Below are 13,324 nucleotides of genomic sequence, written 5' to 3' on the forward strand. Positions count from 1 at the left end.
GTGGGGACACATGGCCCCGGCTGCACCCCTCAACAGACTCACACACCACAGGGGGAGTGTTCAGCCACCAGCCACCAGCCTGACGCCCAGATGGAGGCGTCGCCTTCTTAAACTATTGGCCATTTCAAGTCATTTTTTTAAAAGGTTTTCAGGAAAATTAAATAAAAACTGATCCAAAACAAAACAATATATTTCTTAATCATTTCACCAAAAACATTTATAAAAAACGACTACTATTGAACTTAAAATAACACTGTCTGTTAGTTATGTAACATAACATTGAATATAATTAAATAGGATTAAACCTTAGACTTTTGGCCTAAGTCACACTCTTGAAATACCGTATGCCATTTTAATTAAAAGGGGCAGGATCAGCAGGATCCTTTTCAATTAGGACTTTAGCGATTTTACCAGAGGTGGCTAGTGTCACGAGGAGCTAATTTAGGCCAAAGAATTCCTCAAAAAATGACTTGGCCCATTAGTTTTAAGAAGGTGATGATAATCATGATATTCTCCCTTTCCACTCTCTGTCTCTCACTCTCTATCATCAAACTTGAATTCATGATTTATCTGATTATGTTCCCTGAACTTGAGGAATTTCATAGTACATCTCTTTAATCTTTGCATGCTATTTTGACTTTGCCTGTTGTACAGACCAGTTGTACTCTGGGTAGATTTATTCCACACTGCTCTACTTGATTCTAATCTGTTGTCAACAGAGTACACAACCCCCTTATTTTCGAGAAAACAGTTTACAGTTGTGTTTGCATATAGTTGTGTGCATATTGTGCGCATGTGCACACACACACACACACACACACACACACACACACACGCACAGATGCACATGCACTCACGCACACACGCACGCACGCAAGCATGCACACGCAGACGCAGACGCACACACACACACACACACACACACACACACACACACACACACACACACACACACACACACACACACACACACACTTTTGCAACCAGATCTTATTTTAATGATGTTAAGGACACAAACACTTTCATGGGGTGTGTTTTTCTTTATATTTTAGTCATGGCGCCATGTTCATGACCAAAATGTATCATGAAAATGTGGTCTCACTTCCTTCCTGGACTACGAGTCACACCTTCACGCAGCCTCCCCCTCTCCACAAGGAGCGGTAGTGCACCAAAGCGTCATGGTCATTGTAGGAATTCAGCAATCCAGTCAAACCCTATAGTCAAACAAATATGCAGACTTCGTTATTCTTCTGGTACAAATTTCAAATTGAGCTACTGTTATCATTCTATACAAATACTATATTATCATTGAGTGACTGCAGTTTCTTCCAGTGGTCAAATGTCCCTTAATGTATGCTTTGTCGTACAACGATGTGGCCAATCAGACCCACAGGCTCAGTGAACTCGTCGTTCTGCTATTTTCAGCGTGCTTCATGCAATGACGTGCAAATAACACAGACATGACCTCTCTAAGCAGAGAGTGGCCTGAAGGCTGCACGATGAAAACAAGTATCCAATGCACCCGTGAACAATAACCACGTAGGAAAACAGCCTCTGACCCAATATCATGTGTGTCGCTGACGGCTAACGCTGACCATGGGAACGCTCTGGACAGGAGAATCTGCTTACACGCTGCTCTCTGTTTTTAAGTAAACAACATCCATGTCTAGACTCTCTGGGGGCTGCGATGGTCCGATAGGCTTTCACTGTACTGGGAAGAACAGATGACATGCATTATGATGCACATAATATTTCATCCTCCACAAACACACACAAAAACATTATGAGCATGAATAATCTGCACTGGGTCACCAACTCCCTCAAATGTAAATTCTCGGTTGGAGATGAATGAGGCTATTTTCGGTGAAGAGATGTTTTAGTGTAGAGAGAAGAAATCACACTCGTGTATGTGAAGTGAGGGGCGCCTGGTAATGTTTGTTTAAAGTGCTCTATACAAACATTAAAAGTCCATAGACTTGGCCACTGTGTTTGTTTAAAGAGCTCTGTCTAGACAAACGTTAAAAGTCTAGACTTTGCTGATATGACGAATTTCAAAAGCCAGACATTGGAGCTAGGGCTCATGATAGTTTTAGTATTTAATCTGACTTGATTGAACTTGGTCAATAGTTCACCAACACTATCCCATACACACTAATATAAAGTAGAAATGTACTCTGTCGAGGTGCCACACTGCTACTAACTAATGTCTATTACAGCTGCTGTTCTAAATTCTTTAGACCCGTTAATTGACCTTATACCTACCTTGAAACGTACCTTAGTTACGTCACCATCAACAGCCAATAAGGGACCACCATTCTTACCGACATACTTGCATACATGACATACATGCATACATACATACTTAAGTTACCTTTTTTACCCACTCAACATTTAAACATATCTTAATTACGTCACCATCAACAGCCAATTAGGGACGACCATACCATGGATACCATACATATATATACCTACCACTTTTGGTCCAATCATCATCGTGATGTCATCTCTAAACTGAATATATCTCTGTCTTGAGCAGAGGGTTGCTAATTGCTAGCTTCTCTCAGAGGCTAAATGGCTTCCCGTTTCAAAGAAGCACTGCTCACTTTTACAGAGGAGGATTTTTCCTGTTCGGTGTGTCGTGACATATTTAAACATCCTGTCGTCTTGTCATGTAGCCACAGCTTCTGTAAAGCCTGTCTGCAGGAATGGTGGAGACATAAGGACACCAAGAAATGTCCAGTTTGTAAGAGAATATCTTCAATAGATGATCCACCCTGCAACCTGGCTCTGAAGAACATATGTGAGACGATCATGGGTCCCAAGCTCACAGTCCTCCAGGAATCACTGACGATCTTACAGGAGAAACTAAATGTCTTCTATGACATTCAAACAGACTGTGAACAAGCAGCAGAACACATTGACATCCAGACTCGGAATACAGAGAGGAAGATCAAGGAACGGTTTAAGAAGCTTCATCAGTTTCTACATGAGGAAGAGGAGGCTAGGATCACTGCACTAAGGGAGGAAGAGGAGCAGAAGAGTCAGATGATGAAGGAGAAGATTGAGGGTCTGAACAGAGACATATCAACCCTTTCAGATACAATCAGAGCCATAGAGGAGGATCTGAGAGCCGAACACACGTCGTCATCTCCACAGACCAACAGCGCCACGGTGGAAAGACTCCGGCTCACACTGCAGGACCCACAGCCGGTCCCGGTGGGAGCGCTGATAGACGAGGCCAAACACCTGGGCAACCTGACCTTCAGAGTCTGGGACAAGATGAAGGCCCTCGTCTCCTACACCAGACCCGAATAGTTCTGATGATCCTCATGGGGGCTATCCGCAGCCCCGCCTCCCCCCCCCCCCCCCCCCCAGCGGTGAAAAAAAAGAAGTTGATGTTTTCTCGCGTTTACGCTGATATAATGACGTGAAGCTAGCGGAAAGGCATTTACGTAGATTTCATGTGTCCCGACCTAGACCTAGAAATGCCTGTGATCATTTAATTATACTTCGTACTAGTCTATATATATGATATATAAATGCCGAGTGCACTTGCATGCCTATGCATGCATTCTAGAGGCAAGTCCCATAAGGAAACTGCCCCTGCAAGCGACACCTTTTTATTTATTTATTAGGATATTTCTATAGCATGCGCGATTGCGCTGCTCACTTGACAGCCTTCTCTAGGCTACTCGCAGTGCAACGCGTTGTGAGCTTGTAGATCGGCTCCCGTGGACTCGCGGTGCATGTTAAAAAACAAACTCACAATTATAATAAGAACATAGGCCTACACTTATCTGCATTCTGCACTGTACGAATCCAACGTTGTTTAGTGTTGTTTAGTGAGTCAGTTCTCTGACTGTCGGTGTGTGTGTGTGTGGGGGGCGGACAGCAGCATGCGGCCGCTGAACCGAGTCCAATCTGGGTGAAATGTACATTGGAAAATTAATATAACGGCGCGGTGAGCCCGGCAAGGACAGAACACGGCGACGGCCCGATAAAAGTGCCGTTGGAATAGTAGCTTCTTCGGCAGGTTTAAGCGGCGACAGGCTGGCATCACTGGAGAACTGTAGCTTCCTCTGTCTGGACGAAGCTACCCTTCTTAGCTGGTGGTGGTTTCATTGTGAATGAAGTAAGCATCACACTGACACAGTGACACTGTACTGTAGGCATATTTATACATACCTGGCTAGGTGAAAACAAAATAAACCTGATTAGCATTTGAGTACTTGGTGGCCGCACCCAACCCATTTTAACACCTCTGAACAGCCAGTGGAGAGGTTCACATTTTCGGAATGTAACATAGTATGCAGTCTGTGACAGAGTCAGAAAATCTGTAATGTAACTAATGTTAATATAAAATGTCCACGAAAATGTTCATGGGGGCTAAAAGGGGCTATTTAATTCTTCATGGGGGCTATAGCCCCATAGCCCCCACAGACTCTACGTGGCTGTCCTACACTCCCGTCATCCTGGACCCCAACACCGCCTGTCCAGAATATGCCCTGTCCGACAATCTGACCAAGGTGAGACACGAAGGCGAACGGCACCTTCCCAATAACCCAGAAAGGTTTGACTACTTCGGCCTCGTGGTGGGCTCCGAGGGCTTCGACTCAGGGACTCACAGCTGGGACGTCTGGGTCAGAGACAACGAGGACTGGGAGGTAGGCGTGCTGGCGGAGTCGTACCAGAGGAAGGGCGAGGCGGGGGGTCCGCTCTGGTGTGTGAAGTTGGACCAATACGGAGAATACACGGCGAAAACGGCACCGTGGTCGCTCACCGTTCTCCAGGTGAACCAGCAACCGCGGAAGATCAGAATCCAACTGGACTGGGATGCAGGAAAGCTGTCCTTCTCCGATCACGACACCGACGCACACCTACACACGTTCACGCACCCTTTTACAGAGAGGCTCTTTCCGTACATTTATAACGGCGATGATGCCGTTCCTCTGATGATGTTACCAAGGAAGCTAATAATAATCGCTTAAATTTATATAGCGCTTTTCTAAATAACCAAAGCGCTTCAGCGACTTTATTAAGAAAAAAAAACAAAGCAAAACATAACGGATACAACAACAGTACAGGGTTAAAAAGATAAAAGGATAAACGAGGGAAGGGGGGGGACATCCTAACCAGACCTCAGCTGGGGAAAGCTATCCTGAAGAGGTGGGTTTTGAGTGAGGTTTTGAAAGAGAGGAGAGAGGGAGCAACTCTGAGATGGTTAGGGAGTTCATTCCAGAGTTTGGGGGCCGAAACATAAAAGGCCCTGTCCCCCCAGTTGCGGTACTTGGCCTTGTGGACCTTCAGGAGTTTGGCTTCACTGGACCTGAGGGAGCGGGGGGGGGACATATGGTTTGAGAAGATCGGAGAGGTAGGGGGGAGCCAGGTTATTGAGAGCTTTGTAGGTGGTGAGCAGGATTTTGTAGTGAATTCTTTGTTTGTCGGGAAGCCAGTGTAGGTCGTGGAGGACGAGTGTAATGTGGTCTCCGGAGCGTGTACTGGTGAGCAGGCGGACAGCGGCGTTTTGCACGTGTTGTAGTTTGTTGAGGACTTTGGAGGTGGTGCCATTGAGTATACTGTTGCAGTAGTCAATCCGGGATGTGATGAATGCGTGGATGAGGGTTTCGGCAGCAGGGAAAGAGAGGGCCAGAGGCGGGCGATATTCCTGAGGTGGAAGAAGGCGGTTTTGGTGATCTGGTTTATGTGGGGGAGGAATGAGAGGGTGGAGTCAAATGTGACACCAAGGTTACGGATGTGGGGGGAGGTTGTAACAGTGGAGCCATCGATGTTGAGGGTGAAGTTCTGGGTGGAGCTGGTGAGAGAGTTAGATCAGTGTCAATACATAAGACTAGAAGCTCGCAGAAACCATGTGGCCCGTAGAAAGATGTTACCGTACAGGTGCGCATCGCTTTTCGATGACGTTGCATAGAGTGGTCCTACTGGGCAAAAGAGGTGGCTGAAATGTGCCTGAATAATGGGGCGGCAGTGGCTCAGGGATAGTGTGACCGGATGGGAACTGCAAGGTTCCCAGTTCGAACCCGGGCTTCCCCAGAGTTAGTGTCAAAGTGTCCTTGAGCGAGACTCCCGTTGTGCAGGTTGGTTTCCTCCGTCATCGGTGTGTGAATGGGTGAATGTAATGCACAATCTCTGCGCCTTGATATAGCGCCTTGGATAAAGGTGCTATATAAATGCACCATTTACCATTTAATGCGTTTTATATTAACTGTACTATATGTGAAGACATTGAGGGCAGGACAATAAGAAGCCTAGAACCTTGGCAGAGTACTTATGGAGGTCTGTGGAAGTGTGCTGGTAAGCTCGCTATTAGCTTATTTGGATATTTTCACGAATGTAAAAAGTGCATTATAAATAGTGTGGTTGCTACGGGCAATACACTTATTATTGTTCTCGGTCCGAGGATTTTTTTGCCAGGAAAGTGAACCTGCTTTTTGTTACCTTTCGCACAACAGAGAAGTGAAGCTTTTGGTCATGTTTCACACACTGTGGATTCCTCCCGACTCCTGTCGGTGCAACCACACTTGCAACTTTCAAGATTTGTGCCTCTAGCTATTATTATTATTAACAACAAACACATCATTGACCTTTTTACCTTTGACCTCAACACCACTGATGACCTAAAGACAAGGACCAACACCATTATAATTATTTCACTGCAACTCTACTAAATACTACCATTAGCAGTGAACACATTTTGGGTAATTGAAATATAATGATTAAAAACTAGAACATTTCAAAGGAATCTGTTCTCGTGCATCAGTCTGTTGTAATAACAATAAAGTATTCACAGCATTATATCACAAATATTAATCACAGGCCGTGCTATTGCGGCAATAGTCACTAAAGGGAAATAAACATTCAATGAGCGTCTGTCTACATTAAGAGAAAGACACACAGGGTTTATACATAACATTAGCGGCTCCCTCGATCCCCTGCACAATATGTATTTATATTGTCCACATGCCGTCTCACGTCGTCTAAAAAAAAGTCTATAGACTTGGCTGGCAAACGATTTTTGTTCTAAGTGCTCTAAACTAATTTATAGACTTGGCTGCCATATGAGGTAATTTAGAAAGCTATGTGCACTGGCCCCCGGGGTCCCCAGTACTTAAAGTACCTGTATAGGCTTCAAATTAATTTCAACTACCCAAAACACGTTTGCTTTATTAATATGTGGCTGCTTAAACACACGTGTGTGTTAATTGTTTGCTCTTCTAGGGAATTTGTTTTGCACTACACGGTCAATGAAATGTACCCTCTTGTGAGGCCGTGCATGACTGAATTCCTTCTTTTTCCCCGAAAGGGTTTCCCACCCTTCAGCTCTTGCCAGCCAGGTTAATGTTTACAGTTTTATTGATTGTGGTCTCCTGACTAATGTTAGGCAAACAACAGATCAGTTCCATTAGCTCAGAAGAATCAGAGATTTGTGAGGGGACAATATGGTTCTTGGATTAGAAAACAAAACAAGTGCCATGTTTTTACACCATCCTTGATTTATAGCCTCCCCGTCTTTTTCAGTTGATTCTCGGGTAGTCTCTCTTTCGCTTTCTTACTCCCTGTGTTCTCCCTTTTTCACCTCCATCTGCATATTCTTTCCATTGATTCTCTCTCTTTTCTTTTTACCCCTCCTCCCTGCAAAACTTTTTGTACTTTCCCTCTCACAGGGATGGAAAAAAAGCATTTCGCACTCTTATAAAAACAAGCAGGGAGAGCTTCCATTTGAGACAGGGGTGTGAAACTTTAAACTGTCCCCCTAAACACCCACCCACCCACCCTCCCCCACGCTCCGTATTCTATACTCTTGACGGGGTCAGAGGTGGCTGACTCGCCAATTCTTCAACCTCTCACCACTCTGACGGGGGGCCCATGTTGACTCTCAAGCCCATTGTAGCTTTGCAAAGTATTCACAGCATTATATCACAAATATTAATCACAGGCCGTGCCATTGCGGCGATATACAACAAGTATAGTCACTAAATGGAGATAAACATTCAACGAGCGTCCGTCTACATTAAGAGAAAGACACATACAGGGTTTATATACATAACAATAGCGGCTCCCCTCCCCTGCATGGCGGCCTTTACCTCTACTCTTTCTCCCCTCTGCCCTCTCTCTCCTTTTCTTTCTATTCCCTGCTGAATACCCCTTGTCTCTTACCACCCCTCCTTTCCCTCATTCCCTCTCTCTCTCTGTGTGTTCAGTGTGTGAAGGATCATGGCCAGTGCGTAGCGTGGCCAGTTGCTTGTTGTCACCGCGAATTACCGTGACACAGCCGAGGAGTGACAGGTCACACTGGGTGGGACTGGCAGAGAGAGGGAGAGAGAGAGAGAGAGGCTGGACCCTGGGGTAAAGGGGGGAGGGGTCGGAGGATGACTGCAGGGAGGAGGAGGGGAGAGACTATCTCCTGCAACCACACCACTGTGAGGCAGGGAGATGGGAGGGGCCTTGGATGTGAAACATGACGGTTCTCATGGATTCGTTTACAAGGTGTGCCTCCTTGACTTTCACCAGTTTCACTGGTTGAGTCATAAACCTGAGGTTTTCCCACAGCGCAATCCTACCCATCATTTAATTACAGAAAACAATGGGATGAGAGTTGATGATCCCTTACTTAAGGATTCTCATGAAGGAATCCAAGTCTTCCTGTTATGAGAGTGCATGTTATCCATTGTGACTTGCTGTTTACATTCAACGTTCCAATTTCTTGTTAATTTGCATAATGCAGGAAGCAGCAGCACGATGCGTTAATGAAAATGAATGCTTCCAAACACTTTATCGCCTGCACAGAATTTCTTGACAGAAAGTAGCTCATAACATGTCTATGTTGATTTTTATGAAACAAACTCTTTGCAGATTGAAAGAGGATAATTCAAGCTCGCCTTACAGATGCAATGTTGGTAACATAACATAATTAAATACAAGCTGATAGGACTTTTATATTTGATTGAATGGGCTGTCAATGGTGTTTCAACGCTAGATTCAACCCATTATAAAAACATCTAGTGTTGCAAATTGCGGCTAGTACTAACCAGTGTAACTGTGTAAAGTGTTGGGACTGTTCTGTTGCTCTAACCACACTATGAGACAAACGCACAAACCACACTTACAATCCCAAGATTCTCCAGGAATCTGTTTTTTTTGCTGCCGGAAAAATCTGTGTATTGGCCTTGTTCCACATTTCCACTAGTGATTTGACCATGATTGATGGAATATATGCTAACGGGCCCCCCAGATTATCGAGAGAGGCAGAGTGGAGCTTTAGCTAGATTCATTTGTTTTTACAGTGCAGTTTTTCAACAGGGATGACTGAATAAATGTACCTAAGCCATTGCATGTTCAGACTTTCATGTCTGTTTACACAGAGAAAGGATCATAAAATCTTTCCTGGCTTATGTCCAGAGTTAGTGCAAGGCATAATCGTTCACATAAATTAATTAATCAATCGCTCTTTTGTCTAGGGGTGCATTCGGTTCACTATTCTATATCCAATAAGTACTTGACTCCACTCTGGTTTGTTTTATAGGCCTAGTAGGAGCTTTTATTCAGCCTCTCGTGGTTTCTTTGACATGGGTGTGGGCAGTGCTGCCATGCTGCAATCGAGAGATAGAAAGTGTTACATATTGACAGACGGGCTGTTCATGAGATGTTGTGCAATGGCGTCATTGGGAATTGCAAATGTGGAACGCTGCTGTGGTAGACAACAATTTAAAATCAGTTTGTGCTCGGCAGGCATGCATGCTGTGACCTGAAGCCTTGTGGCAGCCAACCCGCTCACACACACACACACACCGGTACTGAGCAGAGTTATAAGGCTGGAGGCCATGTACGCTGTATGGCAAAACAGCATAACCACACCTGCCCAGAAATCAAAACAAACATGGATCGGCAGTCTGATGAACTTTTTGTCTCAGTGCTAGGCCAAAGGCATGACGAGACTCATGTTTTGCACTGTCCGTCAGGGACGTGCAGAGAATGTTAGAGAGGCAGGGGCTGAAATTCTCTAAAAGGGCACTTTTGACCAAACATATCGAAACGGCATGTATTTCGACAAATTCTTTAAACGCAAAATGTCGCGTTCAAGTTCAGGAGAGTTTGAAAAGAGGCAATTCTCCTGCTGCTGGCATTTGTGGTCTGGAGAGGGCAGTTTTTTAATGTAAAAGGGCAGGGGCTCAGGCCCGCTTTGATGTCCATGTGTGCATGTGCCTGCTGTACGTCCATCCATGTGTCTGTCCTTCAGTCCATAATATACGTCCGTCGATCCATACGTCATTCTGTCTGTTGTCTGTGGACAGAGGAACAAATGCCACCATTCTAACATTGGCCTATTATAGCACCACCAGGAGGCCTTTTTTGCAAAACATTACTCCATTATTCAGGCAAATCGAGTTATGAAAACGGATCCGTCCGATTTTTCATATTAAATCTCGATTGGCAAATCCGAACATTGCTGGCCCACAATAACCTACCTGAGCTGGCGGAGCTCCGAGGAGCACTTTTTCTAGTTTTTCTATTTGCAGAGTCACTGGGGATCGAGGGGGATTATTACTATCTTGTGAGAGATGCTACAGTTTAGCACCAGCGAGGGGCATTTCTCTCTCTTTCTCTTAATTGCTCTCTTTTCTTTTTCTCTCAATGCAGTGCAGAAGCAGCTACAACGGTCAGGGGGTCAGGGCCCTGGTGAGGAGGTTGCTTCTCTAGAGACAGCTCAGCTCAAATTAGGCCTCAAATTCGCGTTCACGGTCAAAATGGTTAACCCAGGCTCACCTCATCGTCCCTTAAGAAAACATATGCTTTGCCTCAATGCCGCAGTCTCATTGTTAGCACTGTGTCAGTCACACGGATGGGGAAACCATGCTTCTCCATGGAGCATTGTCCACACATATCCAAACATCTCCTATAATAGTGAAAATCTGAATAATTATTTAACAGTAAAATGTAAAAATGGACCCGTAAGGATCCAGGATCCATTTTTTATCTCCCATTGACACTGGATTTAACTGTGTACAAGCAAATACCCATTTGTGGCACAATCTTGCCAATGGTAGCCCATCTAGTAAAAACTAAAAACATGCGTGAATGCAGGCCCTCCCACTCCTGTCCAGGCCCACCCGAAACGTCAGTTTTGGATTCGCCACTGCACCATGCGTGCCTATATCCTTCATTAGTGCTTCACACATGGGCAACATATACGGCCTAGGGGCCAAACCTGGCCACCATATCAATCGGGCCCGCAACTTCCTCAAAGGAATGACCCCCCAAATTAACATATTAAATTCAGTTTAATTGAGTTCAATTAAATAAATTGAAATCAATTCCAGGTATTGGCAAGTAAAACATTTACAATTTTAGTCCATACCTGCATTCCACTGATGCAGATAACTGTACTCAAATGGTTAATATCAAATTGTCACCAGTGACCTTGAAGCGCGGTGTACCATAAGACGATCAGAAGAATACATTTTAGGTCAATGTAAAAGTTAATAATGCATTGAGGTGGATTGTTTTATGTAAGAATATTTTGATTGTAACTTCACCAAAGTGACTCATACAGCTGTTTAAAAAACAAAAAAGATTTTTTTTAAATATAATTCAGCACTGTGTGAAAATGTGCTACAATGACCAATGTATATATATATACTAGAATTTCGCCCCCCTTCGGGGGGCTCAATCCTAGTGTCGTTGCAGCGCAATATGGGAAGAAGGAAATTGCGGGAATTGACAGACTCCACTTCATGTTTCAGCTGTGGTTTTAAACTCAGTAGTGTGCCCTGCACACAGCGCACACTCGCAATTGCAGCTGGAGGGCGACGCGACACACACACACACACACACACACACACACACACACACACACACACACACACACACACACACACACACAGAGCGATGTGTGGATAAATCACTGAGATTTGGGAAATGTGTTCAGAAGTACAACGATTAAGCACGCACAGGCAAATGTCAGAAGCATCTGTTTCGGTTTCCAAACAGGAAGTTGTAAATGTGCTTATTAGACGGAGGCAGCGTGATGCTGGCATCTATTGTGATGCCAGCATCACCACATTTCACATAGAAATATAAGCACCCATTTACTCGCTTAGCGGAGACTGTGGGGTGGTAGAGGACATCTCCCCGGACGCGTGGGTATGTCCAGATAGTTGCCTCGCGGAGGCCTCTTTGTCCAGTGTCCATTCTGGGTCTGGAAACGGCACTTTTTTGAGTGTTGACCCCAATAGAAGGTCTGCTGCTCTGAATTTTACACCTCTCCCGCTTAGCGGAGACTGTGGGGTGGTAGAGGACATCTCCCCGGACGCGTGGGTATGTCCAGATAGTTGCCTCGCGGAGCCGTCTTTTGTCCAGTGTCCAGTCTGGGTCCGGAAACGGTAATTTATTTTGCATTGACCCCAGTAGAAGCTCTGCTGCTCTGAATTTTACACCTCTCTCGCTTAGCGGAGACTGTGGGGTGGTAGAGGACATCTCCCCGGACGCGTGGGTATGTCCAGATAGTTGCCTCGCGGAGGCCTCTTTGTCCAGTGTCCATTCTGGGTCTGGAAATGGCACTTTTTTGAGTGTTGACCCCAATAGAAGGTCTGCTGCTCTGAATTTTACACCTCTCCCGCTTAGCGGAGACTGTGGGGTGGTAGAGGACATCTCCCCGGACGCGTGGGTATGTCCAGATAGTTGCCTCGCGGAGGCCTCTTTGTCCAGTGTCCATTCTGGGTCTGGAAATGGCACTTTTTTGAGTGTTGACCCCAATAGAAGGTCTGCTGCTCTGAATTTTACACCTCTCCCGCTTAGCGGAGACTGTGGGGTGGTAGAGGACATCTCCCCGGACGCGTGGGTATGTCCAGATAGTTGCCTCGCGGAGGCCTCTTTGTCCAGTGTCCATTCTGGGTCCGGAAACGGTACATTTTTTTGCATTGACCCCAGTAGAAGCTCTGCTGCTGTGAATTTTACACCTCTCCCGCTTAGCGGAGACTGTGGGGTGGTAGAGGACATCTTCCCAAACGCGTGGGTATGTCCAGATAGTTGCCTGGCGGAGCCGTCTTTTGTCCAGTGTCCACTTTATAAAGTCCATGCACTCCAGTGAATAGCATTTATCCATTTAGATAACTTTTTTATGTTATTTAATTACTTATTTTTACACAGAAACATAATGTGTGTCTTTACAATAACTGTAATGTAATAATAATACTAATAATGTAATGTAAAAATTATTTAATTAACGAATTAAATAATCTTATTTTATTCTGAAAGCAACCGGATGTCTTAAATCTGCTAGCTGTCAGACCGGAAGTTCTAAATTTGC

General features: G+C 45.0%; 1 protein-coding gene across 1 annotated transcript; it reads left to right on the forward strand.

The window, feature by feature from the left end:
* Window positions 1–2,571: 2,571 nt before the first annotated feature.
* Window positions 2,572–10,716, forward strand: LOC308328794 (E3 ubiquitin-protein ligase TRIM35-like; the record flags this gene model as incomplete). Its single annotated transcript, XM_080782904.1, has 4 exons — window positions 2,572–3,291; window positions 4,527–4,918; window positions 5,308–5,371; window positions 10,657–10,716. The coding sequence occupies 4 exons, from the start codon at window positions 2,572–2,574 to the stop codon at window positions 10,714–10,716; spliced, it is 1,236 nt and encodes a 411-aa protein (XP_080639030.1).
* Between the last annotated feature and the right edge of the window lie 2,608 nt (window positions 10,717–13,324).

The sequence above is a fragment of the Protomyctophum bolini genome (genome assembly GCF_963924005.1).
Source record: "Protomyctophum bolini genome assembly, chromosome: 14".
Taxonomy (NCBI): Eukaryota; Metazoa; Chordata; class Actinopteri; order Myctophiformes; family Myctophidae; genus Protomyctophum; species Protomyctophum bolini.